This window comes from Cavia porcellus, unplaced genomic scaffold (assembly GCF_034190915.1).
Source record: "Cavia porcellus strain 051 isolate PalLab524CR breed Dunkin Hartley unplaced genomic scaffold, mCavPor4.1 scaffold_5, whole genome shotgun sequence".
In the NCBI taxonomy this organism is placed as follows: domain Eukaryota; kingdom Metazoa; phylum Chordata; class Mammalia; order Rodentia; family Caviidae; genus Cavia; species Cavia porcellus.
The window spans coordinates 8,980,908-9,002,139 of record NW_026947488.1 but is presented as its reverse complement, the minus strand read 5'-3'; the positions used below and the strand labels follow the sequence as shown (position 1 = coordinate 9,002,139).

General features: G+C 41.2%; 1 protein-coding gene across 4 annotated transcripts in view; it reads left to right on the top strand.

Moving 5' to 3' along the window:
- The window catches only part of Dok5 (docking protein 5), a 149,444-nt gene that overhangs the window by 64,824 nt on the left and 63,388 nt on the right, over positions 1-21,232 (top strand). For all 4 annotated transcript variants that reach the window (XM_003463651.5, XM_063248127.1, XM_013145651.3 and 1 more), the window contains exon 2: positions 4,087-4,194. In XM_003463651.5, coding sequence (XP_003463699.1) covers positions 4,087-4,194 — 108 coding nt within the window. The remainder of the gene's footprint in view (positions 1-4,086; positions 4,195-21,232) is intronic.

Sequence of the window (21,232 nt, the reverse complement as noted above, 5' to 3'; positions counted from 1 at the left end):
CAGGCACAAGCAGGATGTGGTCAGAGCCTCTGCCAACCCCAGCACCGAGGACTCTGAACTCCACCCTGAAGAGGATTCGGTGCTCCCACTCCTACTGGTGATGCTTGAATCTTAGCTCCTTAAAGTAGTTAGTCTCTCGGTTGATTAGACTGTGATTGGTCGGAGCGGGGAGGGGAGAGGAGGGATGGGGCAGAGAGATGGACACTGGAGAATAGTGTTACTAGATCAGGCTGAGATTGCAAATTTTAAGAAGCTGTTTAACTTTTTGTATCTTTTCATTTTGAAAAAAAAAATGCATTTTGAGATACATGTAGATTTTGTTTCCGTGGTGGCAAATACTCTGCAGAGATCTTCCTGTGTGCTTTTCCAGTTTCGCTAGTTAAGACATTAAGTCTTTCACTGGAAGACATTAAATCTTCCCAAAATACAGTGTGCTGCCATATACAGCATATTCCCATTGCTAAGGTGCAGTTTATCACGGCGGAGAGCCTTCGTGCTGATGCTCTGTGAGCACCCCCACTTCCTGCCCTCACATCCCTGAACTCCAATAGCTACTGATCTGTTTCCTCGTTTTTTATCACTTTTTCTCAAGAGTGGTAAGAAGGGCGTGGTAGTGACTTTCCCAACATGCTCAAGGCACTGGGATGAGTTCCCCGTACCAGTAAAATCTATTGGGTTCAATGTTTCTTTTCACTCAACATAATTCTCTGGAGATTTGTTAAAGTTACTGCATATCTTGACAGCTCATTTTTAATGCTGTGTAGTATTCCACGAGAGGGTGTAATACAGTTTGTCTAGCAATGCATTCCCTTCCTGAAGGTCCTATGCACAGTGTCTAGTATTGGCTGTCCTGAATGAACCCACTATGAACATTCATATGCAGATCTGTGTGTGTGTGTGTGTGTGTGTGTGTGTGTGTGTGTGTGTGTGTGTAGAAGTTTGCATTTCTGTGTCATAAATTTCTAAGTGTTCGACGGCTGGTTGTATCCATCCTGGTTGCATAGTTTATTTTTAAGACAGTGCCACTGAGCTTTCAAACTGCTGTGACAGTCTACACTCCCATCAGCCGTGTATGATGATTCATTTCTTTCACAAACTTGCTAGCATTTGGTGTTGGTATATTTTATTGTTATGTTTTTATTTCAGCCAATCCGGTGTATTGTGACATCTCATTGTAGTTTTAATTTACATTTCCATATCAGTGATGCTGTTGGATCCCTTTTAGTGTGATTTGTGACTATCTGAATATTCTCTTCGGTGAGATATCTTGTGTCTTTTGGATTTTGCTGTTATAAATTGAATTTTTTAACTTGATATTTGAGAGTCTTGTATTTCATATACTAGTCCTTGCTCGGACATGGAATTCACAATTATTTTCTCCCACTTGGTAGCTTGTCTTTTTACTCTCTTAGCAAGGTCTTCATGTAGCAAAAGTATTTGGTTTTGGTGAGATCTAGTTTGTCATCCTCCTTCTATGGATTCTGCCTTTAACATAAGGTCTCAGTGCTCGTTGTCCATAATACTAAACACTTTTTTCCCAAAATTATTATAGTTCTCTTTTATATTCAAGGCAGTTTTAATTTTTGTATAACGTGAGCCATTTAATCAAAGTGCATTATTTTTCTTTTTTGCTCGTGGATCTCCGGTTGATGTAGAGCGTCTGCTGAGGAGATTGGTCTTCCTCCATTGAGTTCCTTCCCCCGTCTTTCCATGTTTGATGTCCCTGGACGGATTCAATAATTAAGAAAGATAAAAACCCATGCAACTAACTTTAATTATACCAATACCTTTGGGTATTTAAGAAATAACAGTTTTCTTTGATTTAATTACAGTGTTAACTTTTGGTAAGCAGAACAAAAATTCGCAAACAAAACCCCAAATCTACTCTCATAATCCAGGGAAGACATTTAGCATTTTGGTATGTTTTCTTTATCTGTTTTCATGTGCTTTCAATGTAATGGTAACCACGATGCAAGTAAAGCTTTCTTCTTTTTCCTCTATACTATGAACACTTTGCGATGTCATTAGAAACTCTTTTTGAAACTCATTACACATGAGCTACTTATGTTATCTCGTTGCTAAATAGCATGGTATAATTTATTATATTAATATTTTGGGTACTCTCTATGTCACTGTAATTTTAATATAATGACTGTTATCCTATGGGTGTATAATGTATATTTTTATATTTGTGATTACCACATCTGCTATACATAACTACCAATGTTATTTTATAGATGAATAACATACATATATATTATAGAAGTGTTAAAGTATACTTTGTCATTCTGTATTAGTCAGCTTTTCTGTTGCTGAGACATGTTGCCCTACACCCAAGATCTTGCTTTACTAATTTACTGGGCCGCTCTTAACTGGATGAAGTTAAGATTGAGTAGTTTCTAATTCTCATTCTTATAGGTAATACTGCTAATATTTCAGTATATGTTCATTGGCATCTGATGCATATGTAACCCTCTTTATTCAGAAATAAATTGCAGCGAAAATTAGTTTATGTTCTTTTGACGATTCCAAACAAGACATCTGATAATTTACCAGAACAGAAGAGTGAAATATAAAAAAAGAGTAAAATAGAATATATCAAAACTGAGAAGAGTAGTGGCCAACCTGAGTTCTTCATCCATCTGTTAGGTATTAATAGAACTGCAAAATATATTTTAAATCAACTATGCTTTGAATGACCAAATATCTTATTATTAGGCTTTATTTTGTTTCTTCTTAGAGAAACTTACACTTTATAGTACACAAAGTGTATTTTATAGATTGACTATGTAAAATCACATATAGGTATAATTTGAAGGTAATTTAAGAATCAAATATAATCATGATGAGCAGTGCTCATTTATCTGTCATTAATATGAAATTTCTCCTCTGTTATCTCTACTTTGGGCCTTGATTTAGGAAAATTTCCCATTCTTTTGAGATCAGCTGTGTCAAATGGCCTCTAAAGATCATCAGTGGTGTAAAAATGCCACTCCAAGCTTTGTCATCAGTGAATGTTATCAGTAATTTAATTTCTTGTTAACTTTTAGACTTAAATCTCATTTTATATGGTTTTTGGAGAACTTCATTTTTTAAGTGATCATTAGACCTTTACAGTTTACCTTACAGTTACTTTTACAGATTACCTTTACAGTTTATCTCTTTGGTGTTATTAATATTTTCATAGACTTTTTAGTTTTCATTAGCTGGTCCCATAAGGTGGTTTTGGCTACTACCATCAGATCCCAATTCAGGCTAGCTCAGTTAAAAGTTGTAGTGTTTCTGGGAGTAGAAGCCTCCTGGGGATATAGATGATTTCCAAGAAACTTGAAAAAGGGCTGGATCTCAAATATATGAGCCAAAATATTACAAATAATTAAAATAGCTCTTTTACTTAGAGGAGAAGTGATCTAATTCTTTACTGCATTCCTACTGTTTACCTGTCACGTGGGGGAGTCTACAGGGCCACCAGGTTCCATTTAATTTATAACCCCCAGCATCTGTCTGTCTTCAACACGTCACCTTAGAGTCTCCAGTTGGGATTTTCTAAGCAAGAATCCAATTGATGTGGATCGATAAGTGATTCACTATTCTAGTGTTTGTCCAACTCTCCACCGTCAGTGTGAGGAAATGCCACAAGGTGTCTCATTCTAAGACATGTGCTCTTTAGCATGGCAATGTGTTTTCAGCAATATTATCAGATCCGAGATTTTCAGATTTAATTGCATTTGAAATTAGATCATGTGTTATGAATGCCTATATCATCTGTACTCATTTGAGATTTAAGAAAAATCTCTGGTACTTTTTCTCAAATATGTATTGTGACCATTGTTACTCAAATATGGGAGAAAAATCTGCCTCAGATACTTATTTTCTTTTGATTCTGGTAATTGTGTGCATTGTATACGCTGTGCACTGGGGAAACCATTTTTTTAAAAAAATTTCATTTTCCCAAAACAGCATCAGATTCCTGGATTGGACGGTGAATATTTTACAGGCGAAGATTTCAGAAAATGTTGAAATGCAAGTGTTGGTAACAGTTGGATCAGTGGAGACACTCAACTTAGTCTTTGTATTTCTTTCCAGATTTATCAACGATGCTGGTTAGTATTCAAGAAAGCTTCAAGCAAAGGTCCAAAAAGATTGGAGAAGTTTTCTGATGAGCGTGCTGCATATTTTAGGTGTTATCATAAGGTAAGTCTGCACTGCTGTAGCTTTGGCGAAATCTGAGGCAGTAAATGGATTCCGTGGTCCAAATTCTTTAACGAAGACCACAATAATGCCTTTCCTGTGGATTAGCAAAAGTAACATCTACTCATTAATTGTTCAGAATAACTCACAAGTGGGGAACTGTTCTTGTGGTTTTCTATTCTTTGTTTTGTTCTTTTCCTTCTCTGATACAGTATGCTGAGGCAGAAGGATCACCAATTTGCGTTCAGGTTGGGCAACTTAACAAGACTGTCTCAAAATAAAATTTTGAAAAATGGTTGGCCAAGGTAGAACATTTGCCTAGCATGTGGGAGGCTCTGGGTTCAATTCTCGTGCTGAAAAAAGTAAAAATAAACACTGTTGTATGCTGCTAAGTGAATTTTCTGTTTGAATAGGAGACTACGCCATCAGCAGGGAAGTCATTTGAGGGTCAGGACTGGGTCTCACCGTGTCTAACATGCTGTCTGATGGAGGACAGACATTCATGCAAGACTTGGGAAATGATAAAGAAACCAGGGGCGGGAACTGACGACACATGATTGGTGGACAAGGAGAAAGCCCCACCCTTTAGTTAATTTCTCTCAATTTGATGAGCAAATTTAAACTCAGCTTTGAAATTTCTTTTAGTGGTAGTGAGACCTTGCCACCATAGTAGTAATTATGGGTTAAAACACGTCATTTAGGAGGAGAACATTCAGGTAAATATAAGGTTTACTTGCTATTTGCCCTCACAGATTAGGTAAATCTTGTATTCTGCAGAGCAATGTTTTTCATGATCCTTGTTCTGTGTGTTTCCTCTTTGCACGGAGATGTGTCAAAGTGCACTGTGATCACTTCCCAACAACCGCACTATTTCCAGACACTCCTCTGTTGTATACGGAGGACCTGTGTTTATTTTTATGATACAATATTTTAGATTTTGGTCTTCTCTCTAATGATCCTTAAACTCTGATTGGGTGGGAATTCAATAGCCTTAGTTCCATTTCAGATTTTATGTCAAGCCAGTGACCTGTTAGCACAGAAAGTTGGCCAGACAGGAGAGTGAATGGGGCTTTCCTTTCCTCAAGTTTTCTAGAAGCAGGAACTTACAAAGGGCTTATTGACGCCTTTGTTTCTGCAAAAACTGTAGGGGGGTTAGTTTACTTCTCAGACTGAAGAAGCAACGAGTGTGTTCTGCATTGTGGGCCCTTTTGTGCGTACAAAGGGAAAGAAGAACCCAGAGCAAGGCTTTGAGACAAGTGAAGCCAGGCCAGCATTGTCCTGTGGTTCTCTTCCCGGGTCCCTGAAGCCGGTCCTTCCAAGCCCGTGACAGCCTTCTCCTCCCTGCGGGAGCACCCATTAGACTTCTCGATGAGTCCATCTTTTCTCTTCCATTTATCTTCCATATGCCAGGTAGTTCTGCTATTCAAATGAGATTTTTTTTTTTCTTTCTGCGCTCAGGAAGCAGTCGTTGAATTGAAAATCTATTCCTTAGGAGCAGTGATCCATGCAGTCGGTGAACCGCGGCAGACGTCCTGGCCCTGCCCTCCGTTTCTGCCCTGCTCTAGGCTCCTGGTGTCCAATTATTTGAGGCCAGATGTATTATGCGCCAGTTATCCCATGTGTAGCCAACCTTACCTAATAACAAGATAGAAGCAGTGCTGTGGGAACGGCTTGCTTTATTTTGCTTTCAATGTCTTACCTTCAAAGCAACTGTAGATGCCCAAAGGGGGTATTTGACATATCTGTTGGATGAACACAGAGCTTAGGTAGCCAGCAATTGCAATTACACTTCAGCTAGTCTCTTGAAGACCTCAGCCAGGCTTCTTTTTACAATAGCTAGCAGCCCCTCGTGCTGTTGGTCATCGTGTGTTGGCACTGATGCCCTTGAGTCCTTCCGTGTTTGGGTAGAGTCCCACTACATATGGAAATGTCTTAGAGCGTGAATTCTCTGTGCTCACCTGTCTGAGGGTAGAAACCTAAAGGAGCAGATGATGTTTACTAGCGGATCTGTGAGTACCTATGCGGAGAAAGAGGTGTGAAGACTCCAGGAACTGCTCAAGTTTAGTCCATCAGCACGTGGTGCTGTCTCTGTGCTCAAGGCGTGTCCACTCTGAACACCTCCCACGACCTTTGCGGCCCCACTGAGTGCCAGACAACTGGCCTGTGTGCATCCTTGGCCCTCTACTGTCCCTATGGCATCGAGATTCTGTTCATTTCCAGCCGAGCTTATGCTGTGGCCAGCAGGAGCACAGAATTGACGCCCAGCGGGTGCAGCCCCATTTTCTGTTCCAGGTACCCAGGGATCTTTGATTTCTTCGGACAACGCCAAGCACAATCTCACACTGATACCCTTGCCAGTTGCTTCCCCCTGCCTCCTGCACTGGGGTTCCGCCAGCCCCCACCCCACATAGGTCACTCCTTTAATGGTACTCAAGTTCCTCTCTGGAAACAAGGTCATTCCTTGACCCACTGATGAAAGTGGAGTCCGTCTGCACATTCCTTTGTAATCTTTTATGGTCGTTGTTTTCCTTGGCACTCAACATTCCAGGTATGCTTACACACTGTTTCCTATTGTCTTCCTATTCCAGCGTACAATAAGACTCCCCCTTCCCACCGTGACTGTTAGTTACTAGCTCCTCATACACAGTACACACTCTTTAGTCTGGCTAAAAACAAGGTATCAACAGAGGAAAGAAAATGTGTGTGTGTGTTGGTGTGACATATTTTTACTTAGTTTATCATAAAAAAGTCTCTGCTTGAGGCACCAGAAACTAGGAAAAGGAGTTTCACTCTGGAGGCAGCAGGTTGGAGGGGGTGGGGACAGAGCCACCAGGATGGGGAATCTTTAGAGGACAGATTCAAATGTGAAAGCAAAATGGACTGAAAAATTCTCCCTTGAAAGTGAGAGGAGGCTGAGGACAAACTCATTTGCCCTATTTCCGATTGCTACCTGCTGGCTTTGCAATTTAATATGCAAATCTTGGGGGAGTGTGGTGAGCCACATTCTCTTTCATCTATAATAACCATTAACGGAGGTTCAAAGCACCAGGATGGAGGAATTATCTACGTTAAGCCTCCCAGCTCTTGATGAGTTACTGTAACCAATTCATCCTCTTTACTCTTAGATCTGATGCATTTGGTATTAATCTCTTGAGGGTATATAAAAAGCTGGAGTAATTCTGATATATGCATTTTTTAATCTAAATACTATGTAATTTATGAATCTTGATGGTAAAATGTTGAGGCTGTAAGCAGCGCACTGTGACCATATTTCAGAGCCTGTTCTAATATAAATAAAGGGATTCCCAAAAGAAATGAGGAAATGTACCTTATGAGACTCGGTCAACACACAGTTGACGTGACCCATGTGGACAAGGCTGTCCTGAAGGAAGCCTCTGTATATGTGGGGGCACATTTTATTGTTCTAAATGTTATTTTTAAATAATACCAGTTTTGAATATCTGAGTCTTTTTAGAAATTTTCACATAAGAGATGATAGAATTTAAACATTTGGTTCATTCCTCCCTGAAAATACAGCCAAAGATACTCTTATGCAAAATTTGGGAAATAAATATGTGAATAATGCACATAGAAAATTTTTCATTGCATCACCTCCCTGTGAAGCACCCCTCCAGTGCCCTGAGCTGTCAGAGATGCCCGTGAATTTGATGAACTGTAATTGCAACCATATTAAGACTCCAGTGACTTTAAATATAGGTCCTTCTTGTAAATGCAAACTCTGTTTTCATTCAGGGAATGAAGTCCTTATCCTTGCTAGAGGGGCTGAGAGTTTCCTTGTATAGTTTTACACTTTGGGGGTGAGTAACACTTGGGATAAACCCAAGTGGGAGGAAGAACAGCGCTTTTAGACGGAGGAATGTGGAGGGGTGGGAAGCGTGCAGACAGAGGCTTGGGAAATCTGGGCTCCAAGGCTGGTTTCACGGCTGTGTTTCTGTTGAGCTGCTTGTGTGTGTGTTTAAAGGTGACCTCCAGGCCACCTCCCATGCTAGCTTCCTCATGGTCCTGCACTGCTGAGGCTAAACTACACAATTCACATTGGACCAGAAGGACAATTCCAATGCGTGCCACGCATGATGTATCCTGCAGACTCTTGTGATCAGCAGGGCTTTGTGGTCCAAGAAATTCAGGAGCTGTATCATTACATCCCATCCTTGAGATCCATCACTGTCGCTATGACAACCTTGAAAATGTCCCACACATGGGCCAGGAGTAACTTTGAACTTCACGTCAGTATTTCCAAAACTCTCTGGGCCAAGCACTTTTTTTTTTTTAATCACTTGTTCCATGGACCCAGCTCATTCTAAGGAAGAGTCTGGAACCTACAGCTTTGTTGCGTTACTTTTGAATTAATTATTGACGTGGCCCACTGTTGTTTGAGCAATGACCAATTGAGAGGATGGTCCCTGCTTCCTTAAAATCCTAAGGTTGATCTGTGCAGTAAAGGATCGCTGTGAGTGTACTCAAAAGTGAGAGACCTTCTGACTGTTGGAAATTACTGCTTTGTTAAAATTTTGTTTCTTTATTGCCATTTGCCAAACCTCTTTAGGCTTAGGTCTCCTGTCACTCTAGAGCTTTTCTTAGTGACCAGATCATTCTTTCAACTCCCAAGGTCATTGCCAGCCCTATTTCATGGTTTCTGGGAAACAGGTTCCCAGGTGCCTCAGAGGGAACTAATAAGCTGAAGTTACATCTCTGGAGTTTCCCCCAATTTGTCCGTTTTCCCTGCTCTCTCCTCCCCTCTCCCTCTCTCCTCCTTTCTTCTCTCCCCACAACCTCTGTGCTGCTCTGTATCAGAATTTATTCTGTCTTAGTGACTTACTATTTTTTACTTAGTCTTCCTCACTTAAAACATCTCTTATCATGTGGCTGTCTCTTATGAGTCTCTAAAATATTTTTAAATATATCATAGGCTTTTCTTTCAAGGCTTAAACACCCACTTGTTGCTGCTTTGTAAGAAACTATCCCGCAGGGCATGTTCTGCATGGCATTTATGTTAAAGGGACCTGACAGCACCTCCACAAATTAAATTACAACTATACATTCATGCATTCCCTAAGCAGTAAATGCTTCTATATGTAGATTTCTAAGACATATGTAGAGCAGATAGCATAGCTTAACTATATCAAAACAAAACATAAATAACAAAGAAGCTAAGCCTTCAGTTTTCAGTGTAAGTGCCTCTACTTGAGGACCAGAGCCTCCTGAAATGTGCTCAACACGGAATTAATTTTCCCACCCAAGCTCAGTGTATTTCTAGGTTTCCTGGCTCCACCCTGTCCTTCCAAATTGAAGCTGGAAGTCTTCCTGGGTTCATCTCCTCCTCATCCTCTTCTGTATCCAGCTCATCACCAGTTTCCCTGCGCTCTCCCGCCCGCACGAATGCCCTTTCTTTTCTTGTCTGTGGGAGAAACTATGCTTTTCCTTCACCTCCCCTCTGACTGTCCCGAACCCACCCTGATTTAGTCACCCACACGTCCATCCTGCCTCATGCTCTGGTCACTCTGAGATTAATGAATTATGTCCACATGGTGGTGGATTCTACCCAGCTGGTGCTGGTTCCTTCATCTAATCCTTCCGCCCTGGGAATGTTTATCTAATTTCCAGCTGGACCCAGTGCTATCCAAAGGGAAGATCCCTGTGCAGGGAAGATCCTAGCCTAAAGTGGATAGCAGGGAAGTGCCAGTCTTTCCTCATCTCTATTTTTGCTGATTAGAAAATGGGTGGCACCCACCATGGCCCATGAAACTGAGAAACGAAGGACCAAAGAGTACCCAGGGAGTGGCTGATGTCACATCCAAAGAAGCCTAGAGCTGTGCGTCCAACCCGGTCTCTGCTCTCTGATGCCACAAAACTAGGTCAGTCCTGGACTGCCTACTGCAGGATTTTTTTTTTTTTTTTATGTGAGAGGAATAAACTTCTACCTTATCAAGTCTCTAATTTTGAATTTTCTCTCATACATTAGCTCCTAATCCTAATTATGAGAGATATAAAAAAACTTCCTCATCACTCAGCCAAATGCCTGACACCCAGAATTTACAGAAGAAAAGGTTTATTTTGCCGTATGATTTTGAGATGGTTCAGTCCATAGTCAGCTGGGTTCTAGACAGGAAGAGCTTGGTGGAAGGATGTGGCCGAGAAAAGCTGCTCACACCATGGTGACCAGGACGCTGGGAGAGGAGAAAGGGGCAAACTGGGGAGGGAGGAAGACTCGTCCTAGTCACACTCCCAGTGAACCCCATCTTCCAACCAGACCCCGCCCCCAACAGCACCTACAGCCATGGACACATCAGTGTTTTAATTCACTGGTGAGTGTAGTGCTTTGGGGAGATACTGGGGAGATGTTTGTTTCTAATCCATAACAGGAGCTCTGTTGTGCACAGTCAGGAACATCCAGACATGACTACCCTCTGCTGGATTTTGCATCCCTTAAAGAGAAGAATTCTGCTTCATTTGTGCTTGTGTCCTTGGAGCCCAGCACAGTATCTGGCCAAAGTAGATACTTTAGATTCCAAGGACACTTAGGGTGCCAGGACATCGTTATGGGCTACTAGAACTGCAAAGCAGAACTATTGAGAGAACATTTGGTACATGGGAAAGAAAAAGAGCTGTGAAACTCAACTGCATGCCAAGTTCTCTGTCATTGAACCTGTGCATGGTTTTACCCATCGGGAACACCATCTAGGAACAGCAGTAACTCTATCATATTTTGTACAGAGGTTTGCATGACAGAATTTATATATATGGCTTAAAAATCAAATGGCATTAAAGTGGCTCATGCCTGTAACCCTAACACTAGGAGGCTGAGACAGGAAGATCATTGTGATTTTGAGGCCAGCTTGGGCTATGTAGTGAGTTCAAGACCAGCCTGAACTGCAAAGTGAGGCCTTGTCTCAAATACAAAAATAATAGAGGCTGGAGTGGTGGCTCACTCCTGTAATCCCAGCACTTGAGAGGCTGAGGCTGGAGGATTGTTGTAAGTACGAGACCAGCCTGGGCTACAAAATCAGCACATGGCCAGCCTGAACTGCATAACAAGATGCTGTCTTAAAAAAAATCTTATAATCAAAAGTAATTTTATATACTTTATATAATTCTGAATCTCTCTGCTCCTGCTGTGGGTTGAATTCTGAGCCTTCAAGACATTCTCAAGTACTGCACATGTAATTTGTTGGAAAGAGGGTCTTTGCAGGTATTTTCAAGTTCAAATGACTCTATGGCATTAGAGTGAACTCTAATCCAGTGGCTGGTGACCTTATAAGACCTAAGGACGATGCTACAGAAGACAAGCAGACAACGTGGTGATGTGTCTATAAGCCCAGGGCGGCAGCGGTTGCTGGCGACCCTCTGAAACCAGGAGACAATCAAGCAGAGTTTCTCCTCCGGGACCCTAGGCAGATGCAGCCCTGCCAGCACACGGCCTGTGGACTCTGGCTTCCCGAACTGAGAGACTAGAGTTCTGGTTACAGCACATTTGTGGTGTTTTGCTGGGGTAGCCCTTAGAAGCCAACCTGCCTCCCTGAACCCAGTCCTCCCCTTCACTCCTAGAGCTCATTCCTAGTGGTTGCCCCTGTGTATTATCTGCATTATATGTGTATCGTCTGTTATTTTATCAACACTTAACACATTTGACGGATTTCTCTACTTTATGTAATGATTTGACTCATGTAGACAATGGCTTACCAGCTCCTTCCTCTGCCTTACAAATCTGGTGATTATATTATTTCCAAAAAATACTCTGTGAATTAAATGGGTTGCATTCAATAACAAGCTTAAACCTTTGTTTAAGGTCATGATTTTGAGGCCAGCCCAGGAAGGGGGAGCAGTGTTTAGTGACATCAACCTCACACCTTGAAGGTTTGATTGTTGTACTGATTCCTTTGCTCAAGTTCTGTGGTCTTCTTTGCTCTCATATTGTTCAACACCAGGCTATTATGTCTTGCAGGAATGTGGGACCTCGGCTGTCACACATTTCTTTATTTCAAAAGAAACAACAAAGATAGATTTTTGGTGAAAACTCCTAATATTTAAGTGTCACATTTTAATACAACACAGGTCAATCTGGGCATTTTTCCGGGTTGCTTTGCTAAACTGTTTTTCAAGTCTCTGATCGGCCTGTGGCACGGGTACAGCAGGGGAATACAGAAGCAGAAGTCTACCCGCGACACTGCGTGTATCAGCCCTGCTGTGTCGGTGTGTATAAATCATGAGTGAGATGCTCACCACGCTGTGGTTTTGGTGGACCTGGTGTCTTATTTTCTTTCAGTTATTTGTGTTAGTTTACAAGTGTGAATGTGTCACGATGAGACATGTCACGCACACTTCACCTACAATAAGATTTCAACGTGTTCTTCAAGGAACAGTTTTTAGTTGAAAGCCCCGTGGAGACTGCCAAGGGTGAAGCTGTTCTGCGTTCTCTACAGGAGTAGCCTAATTGTGTTGGAAAACAGAACGTGTGTAGACGCCAGATGTCCCAGAAAACACACTGAACAAAGTTAGAAAAAATGAATAAATACACCACGTAGGATAGGCATGGTAGAAACACCATTGAGGGTGGTGTCCAGCTGGTGTGACTGTGACAGCACAAATGACAAATTGCAAACACTGCTCTCATATATCCTGTGAGTTGCAACTGTAGAATGATATCAAAGCTGTGCTCCCGAAGAATTAAAAAAAAAAATTATGGTACTTTGCTGTGGTGGCATCCAGTCACTCAAAATTGCACCAAAGCTCACTGATATTACCGTAAATTTCAGAAAATTGCATGATACTTTCCCAGCACGTGTCTCTGACTGCCCTATGGGACTAGCCATCTTGCTACACTGGGCTTTCTAAACTTGCTGTCCTCAGGGCCTTTGCACTTATTGCTCTATGGTCTGTAAAGCTCTTTTTCATGATTTCTTCTCTTCCTTCAGATATAGCTGAAATGTAATTGCCTCAAAATAGCCTCGTTTGAACTGTCTTCCAACTCCAACTCTCATTTCTCTAGTATATTACATTCATACAACTTAAACCACTGGAATTGTGCCATACATTTGTTAATTTTTATCTTTCTTTACTGCTAGGGTGAGTGAGCTTCAAGAGGCCAGAAATGTACTATGTGTTCAGCTCTGTGGCCTCAGCATCTTCTCAGTGTATAAAATATAGTAAGCATTTATTAACTACCATGTGAGTTTGTGATGGAAAGAAGAAATATATTCTACCAATTTTGAGTCAGAAAGACATCTCATTACCCAAGTACTTTGGGGGTGAGCTTTTAAATTGTTTGTGAGTTTAGTTCCTAATTTCTAAATTGGGCATTAATGATAAATAAAACTGAATTCACAAAGTTAGTATGATTTTTAAAAAATATATTAATAATTTACACTGTGCTTGACCCATTGTAAGCCCTCAGTAATATAGTATTAATAAAATTTCTTTAAAAATATACTTGAAACCTGGGCATGCCTGTAGTCCCAGTACTTGGGAGACTGAAGCAGGAGGATTGTTGTGAGTTTGAGACCAGTCTGGGTTACAAAGTGAGCTCAATGCCAGCCTGAACTGCATAATGTGATCTCCATTTAAAAAAACCAAAAGACACACACACACTCTTTTGGGCAATACCGTTAAACTAGTGATCTTCCTTTGGTCATCAGGAGCACAGTCTCCCCAGGGAGGTGTTGTTGACTCCACAGGTAAGAAAGCTCCCATGAGTGAGGCTGAGTAACCACCCCAGGAGATTCAGTTGCGAGGTGAAAGAATTTAAAGTTAGATCCCGGCATTCTGGGTCCACTGTCCACGTTCCTGGCTGCCATGGTTAGGAACAGAATCTACTATATATGATCCCTTCCATGGGTGACCTAGTATTCCAACCACTAAGGCAGGGAACTGTTTGGATGAGGACGAGACTGGAGAACAGTCCAGAGACTGCCTTCTTACCTTGCTCTTCCATACATTCCTAGGGAAATTTCACAAAGAGAAATTCCAGGGAAATGCTACAGGTTGCTGTACAGTTGTAAGAGGTAACGGACATAAGTGTGTCCTTGCCCCGTGGTAACACCTTGCATCGTCTGGCACAGTATCACAACCAAGATACTGGCGTTGGTGCAGTTCACCACTGCTACTCACGGTCCCCCAAATTTCCTTGCCCTCATGCTGTGTGTGTATTTAGTTTTACTCATTTACCACTCATAGGTGCCTGCATCCGTGACCAGACACAGCAGCCCCTCAGCAGTGACCCTTTGTGGTACCCTTGTACAGCCACCTCCCCAAGCTCTCCTCACCAGAAACGTTAATGTGGTTTCTGTTTTGATTTCCAGAAACACTATATAAGTGAAATTATATTGCACATCATACATTGTGCCATCTTGAGATTGGCTGTCTACACTTGACACAACTCTCTTGAGGGTGGGGTGTGTCGTGTTCATTGCTAAGCAGTGCCCCACAGCGTGGGTGTTCAGGGTGCTTGGCATTCACCCGTTGACAACATCTGTGCTGCTGTGGACACTCACATGTTGCTCTCTGAACATAAATTGCTCCCCCTGCTAAATTCCCAAGAGCGTAATAGTTGGATCACACAGTAGCTGTGCGTGAGGTGTGAAGATAAACTTCCCAACTCTGGCTGACAGTGGCTGTGCCACTCTATAATTCCAGGAACAGTGCAGGAGTGATCCGGTGCCTCCTCATCCTCGTGGCATTTGATGTCACGATTTTCTTGTCATTCTATTAGTGAGGTCTCACTATGCTTTAAATTTGTGTATCTTAGTGGTTGATGACGTGGAACATTTTTCTGGATGTCCTCTACAATAAAATGTCTTTTCAGGTAGGTTACCAATTTTTAACTGGATTTTTAAATTTTACTCTTGTAAATGTAAACACATATGTTTTTTTTCATATAGGAGGTTGCAATAGTTTTTTTTCCAGTGTATAATTTGTCTTTTTATTCTCTTTCTCAGGGTCTTTTGTGAATGAAAATCTTAATTTTGATGATGTCTTGCTGGTGAATTGTTACTTTGATGGGTTGTGTTTTGGGTGTCATGTCAAAGCATTCTTAACCATGGATCCAGAAGATTTTCTGCTTGTCTTTTGCTTTAAAAAAAATGATTACCTCTTACATTTAAGTTCATTTTGGGTTTATTTCTTGTGGAAGGCGTGAGAGACAGGCTGAGTTTCATACTTGGTTACCTGCTGTGGTCCAATTATTTCAGTAACATTTGTTGAAAAATTATGGTCTCCCTGTGGAATTGTCTTTTCATCTTTGTCGAAAGTGTGTTAGGCACATTTGGGCAAATCTGTTTGTAGTCTGTCTTTGTTTCTGTCTGTCTGTCTCTGTCCCTCTCTGCTTCCCTGTATCTTGCTCTGTGTATTGATTTCCGTGCTGGTATCAGACACTCTTGTACTCTTGATTCTTACATCTATGCGATAATCCTTAATGTTGAGTCGAATATCTCATTGTACTTTGTTCTGTTTTCAAGGCTGTTTTAGCTATTCTAGTGCCTGTGCATTTCCACAAAATTGGCAAAATAATCTTGTCTAAAAACCGAAATTCGTTGGGATTTTGGAAGGAATTTCATTAAGCCTATAGATCAAATTAGGGGAGGAACAGTGTCCTTTCTATGTTGAACCCATCCACAAGCATGGTATGATTCTCCATTTATTTGAGAATTCTTTATTTCATCAACATCTTATAATGCTCACCTCTCAAAAATAATCACTTGATTATTTCATCCTGTTTTTATTAAAGTCCTTTTGAATGAAGTATTTAACTTGTATAAAATAGTTACTTTTGACCCGTAATCAGATATAAAAATCATATTTCTTGTAATCAGGTTGCTGATTTCACGTGTGTGTGTGTAAACACTTGATTATAATCCAAGCCCATAAAGAAGCCATCTGTAAAGGATGCCAAAAGAAAAAGGGTGAGTGTTCTCCAGTTGGTGAAAAATTAATCAAACACTTTTTGGATGGAACAGTAGGTGCAGAATGTATTTGTCAGGAGAGTCACTGCTTACATAGTGGGGCTGATACAGGATGAAAATCCACTTAGGTCATTTATATGCTTTTGAAAATATTTCTCTCTCTTTTACTTTTCAAGGTTCTTACTAAACTACAAAAATCACAACATCCTTTAACGAATTGTGAAGTGTGTATAAAGTAAAAAAATCTGATATTGGACCCTTTGTATCAGAAAAATGACATGCTAATAAATTAATATATAGCTTTTGGACTCTTTCCTCTGTCTCTACAAATAGAAGCATTTCCATGCATATGTAGGTTATAATTAAAGCAAAAATGGAGTAACTGATCACATGCTATATTTGAAGAGAATGTAAGTCTGTTTTCTTCAGGATTCTCTGTTGGGTCTGTGGTTTGTGCACAAATTTTAGTGGCAAATCTTTCAGTATTCAAAATATTCTAGTTCACTAGATACATTATATGGTCACCATAATTATACATGTCTCCTTTCCTTAACTATAATTCTGAGTCCATAATTAATGACTGTATGTCTTTGATTTAATGGCTCTAGAGTACTCTTTACTATCTGCACTATCATTTGTTTAAATGTAACCAAATAGATGGACTAAAAGGGTTTTTAATGTTTTCCTTATAAATAAACTCTATGATAGGCAAAATGTATGCATCTGTCTTTACATTAAAAACATGTGAATATTTTGGATTGAAGTCTTAGATATGAGACTACCAGGTAATATCCTGTTCCTTTAAGTTCTGTGTAATTACTGCCAGTCTGTCTCTGAAAAGGTTACTCATAACCACAACCATTTATGAAATGCTCCTCATGCCAGATTCCAGGCTGTAAATTTTATACATAAAATTTTCAGTTCATCTGCATTTTTTTCCGAAGACACAAAGAGCAAAAGGATTAGTTCAGTTATTTCATATGTGCAAATAAAGATCCACTCTTCAGAGAGACAGTCCAAATTTATACCCCAGACAGGCCCCAGTTCAATTTATTTTAAGTGACCAAGGGCATTTAGGTATTTTTGGAAAGAATGAAACCATGTAATATAGGGGTTGGGATATGATTGTCTAGACTGGTTCTTTCTTAAGAAATATTTTACAGAATATTTGCTTAATCGGGTGTTTTCAAGGGTCCAGAGGGGAGATGTGTGAGGAAACACCCAACTTTGGACTGCAACTGTGTGTGTCTCCTCTCTTGCCTGTCTCTAACTATTATTGACTTTGAATCTTTAAACCATTTTTGCTTTTACTGAAAAGACAATATGAAACAGTTAAAAAATTTTGAAACATATTACACAAAGTCTTTTGGAGTTTTAATAGAAATGTTTATTAGAATGCTCTGAAATTTTAAACAGTAATTATGTAATCATAATGATCATCATTTGAATTGGTTATTTTTAAAAACTTCAAGAGCCACGGTAGACCCAGAAATGAACTACTTTCATACTATTTTTATTTTTGGAATAACATATAAAAGCTAAAGGGGCTTATGGCTCTTCATTTTCCTTAGGATAATGGCATTATTTTATTTTTTTAAGAAGAAAGTAATTTAAAGTTTCTGCAGAGCTTTGCAATTTGCATATACAAAGTGGATTGCTCACTTAATTCATTTGGTCCCACAAGGGGAAAAATAATTAGGATATAGCCTACAAAAGCAGGGTGGAAAATTGCCTTTTAGGTAGCAGTCTCGTTTTCATTTGGTAAACATAAATAAATCATCATCTGCAAATTACCATCTGCAGAAGAAGAAGAAAAATTGAAAATCAAATCCTTGTTTTCCTAAATGGCTTTGACTCTGAAGCATACCAGAAACACACGGCGCCCATGTACTGCATAATTCTGACAGGAGCATCCCAGCTCCTCAAGGAAATGTGTTTTTAAAAATACTATTGTATTAGTCTTCCCTTGAAACATTAGAAGAAATTTCAACAGTTTCTCCACCTAGTTAACAAAATAATCCATTTGGAAAATTGAATTGTGTGCTTTGCAATTGTTTTCCAAGTGGTTAATGCAGAACTGTATCAGTAGCAAATTAAACTCTGAAAGTATGACCACTTTGCTAATTGCTGACTGTTAAACATTTATTTCAATGAACACTATCATTTATGATGAATAAGACATCTGGAGTATGGCTTTAAACAGACAAATTAATTTGCAGTCTAATTTTAGGAATCGCTAATTGAACAGCATACTTAAAAGATGAATCAGAAATTTGGGAAAGTGTGGGTAATTCCTTCTGATGCAGTCACTCTTGGTTCTTGGTGTATGTGCTGTGTAGAAAACTAGAAGCCAGGAATGGCTCAGTAATTGTGGCTCTGCACTCAAAGCAGGTATTTGCCACTTTTTGTCTGATTTTCTGCTGTGTGTTTTTCTGACCCCATTTCTGGGACCTTGGTTCTCAAGCTAAGGTCGTGGTGTAAGGTCTGACTCCTGGGTGTGCTGTGCTGAGTGTCCACTGACGGGCACTTCCGTGAGTCACACGAGGCATCCTCTGTCCTCTGACAACACACCTTCCTGTCCTATCCGCCAGCCCAAAGCATCTTCAGACATTGTCAGATGCCACCGTGGGGTGCAAATGTTGTCTTGATCCACTGTGGAAATCAGTACGCAGCTTCCTCAGAAAACTAAAACTGGAATTCCATTGGACCCAGCTATCCCCCATTCCAGGTGTCTTCCCCAGAGAGTCACAGACACCATGTTACAGGGACACGTGTCTACCCACATTTGTGGCCACACAAATCACAGTGTATTATTAATCTGCATATCCACCAGTAGATGAGTACATAAAGAAAATGTGATATTTACACACACTGGAGCACTACTCTGCCATAAACAAAGATAAGCTCGAGTTATTTATAGGAAGTGAATGTGCCTTGAGAGCAGAATGCTAAGTGAAACAAATCACACACACGGGCTCAGATGTCACATCGTTTCTCTTAGATGAGAAACACAAAATACAAGTCGAGAAAAAAGTAAAAGGTGGGTTAGTGGTAAGCAGGGAGCTAGACCCAACTCCAGGATGATGGCTTCTTGGATCCTGACTCTGTATTTGTTTGCGGGTGTCTGGTGGCTGAGTAAAGAGCAGCCTACTTATCTTGCTTGAATTACTGTCTCTGCTGTTCAGCAGCGGTGTGAACAAGTGGGCCTCTGCAGGCCTTAGCACTCTCGTACGCTCAGTGGGAAAAAGTGGCAGCTCGTTGGAAACTTGTGAAAAAGTTAGGTAACACATTGCTGTGCAGTTCTTAAAACCCAGTGCTTGGCAGGGGAGTTGAGGATTGTGTGGAGCTGCCCCTGCTGTAGCTGATGCAATGCTCTGGCAGGGTCTCTTGTGCCAGGTCCTCTCACTGGCTCTCAGGCAAGGCAGGCAGCCCACCTCATAGGTGGGGGAGCCTTGGGAACCTTGTAGATTAGGTTTGGTGAACACCAAAAGGTGTTGGTACAAACTTGGTCTAAGTAACCATTCTGTGGAGTCTGTTGGCCAGTCAAACTCAGTATCTGTGTCATTGGATGGGAATGGTCTAACCTTGAGCAGGACAGCGGCATCACTGTGCCTCGGTCTCCTTGTTTTATGTGGAAAGATGACAACATCCATATCAGGAGAAAGCTTTTATTCAACAAGCATTTACTGAGGGTGAACCCTGTGCAGGGCACAGTGCTCGGCACTAGAGAGCCAGCTATCAAGTAGAGGGGGAGAAAGAGGCAGACACACAGAAAATGTGAAGGTTAGAATGTGTAGTGTGTTGGTGTACTTGATAAACTCTGGGGAGAAAAATAAACTAGGAGAAGGGGTGTCTGGAGGGACAGGGGTAGGTTCCAGTGGAGAAGTCAGGGATAGCATCGTGGGAAGAGTGAACCAGTGGCCTCAGGCAGATGTGTTCCCGGGCCAGGAAGAGCAAGCATGATCTCTGAGCAGGAGGGTACTTGTTCCGTGGAACAGAAAAGACTGTAAATGAGACGGATGTGAAAGCTTTCAAGATAAGCTGAAGTCGGCATTTTAAAATGATAAGGTCAATTCTTTATTGGCTTTCTTTCCGTGGAGTTGTGTTCCTGCAGTATAATGACTTCCAGCAAGGTCATTAGATGAAGGAGGCCGGGTTTGCAGAGCGCTGTGTAGCAGTATTCTGGAAGCCCCCAGGAGCTGTCCACTAGCTAAGCAGGACTCCACAGGCAGCTTTATTCCTTCCAGCTGGGGGAAGAGAGCCATTTCTCTTCGTGGAACTCAGAGTGTGTGGGCGGAACACACACACAGTCGGAATATATCTTGAGATGAGTGAATCCAAGTTTTTCAGACTGATTTTCAGGCAGTGCCATCCAACATAATCGCATGTCAGAGCCAAAAGGCGCACCACCAACGAGGTAGCCTTCTGTCACTTCATGCATTCTTCCAGGAAAGGCGAGCCAGGCCGCCTTTGCCATCTGCCCAGAGTCCCTGCTGAAGGGACGGTGCCATGATGGGGAGGGGGTGGGAGGACGTGAAGTCCTGCTCTCAGCAGAATGCAAGTGCCACCAACTGTCTTAAGAGCAAAGCATCGCCCATGTCCCTTCTCAATAGGTGTTTTGGTCAGCTTTCCATTGCTATCACACAATGTCTGACATTTGAAACTTAAAGGTGAAAAGGTTTATTTTGGCTCACACATTTGTAGGTCTCAGTCCATGATCACTTGGGTCCAAGGTAAAAAAAGTCATGGTGGAAAACCATTAGGGAAAAGCTACTCAACTCATGGCATCTGAAAAACAGAAGGCAGGGAAGAACCAGAGAAGGGAGAACCAGGAAACAGATGTCATCTCCGAGGTGATGCCACCCACCCACCCAGACTCACCAGGAAGTGAGCTCTGTTGATCTGCTCAGCCTCTCACAAACCAATCAAGATTAATCATTGCAGTCAGTCCCAGAAATGTCCCCAGTATCTACCTGTGCTTGGTGGCCTACGTTCTAAATAAGTATAGCTGGAACTTGTGGTTGTAATACCAGCTGGATGACTGTCCCTGCCGAAATACCTACAAGAGACTAGTGACCATGGGAAGACCCAGAGGCACAGCTCCCAGCCAAGCAGGCTGCCTTTGA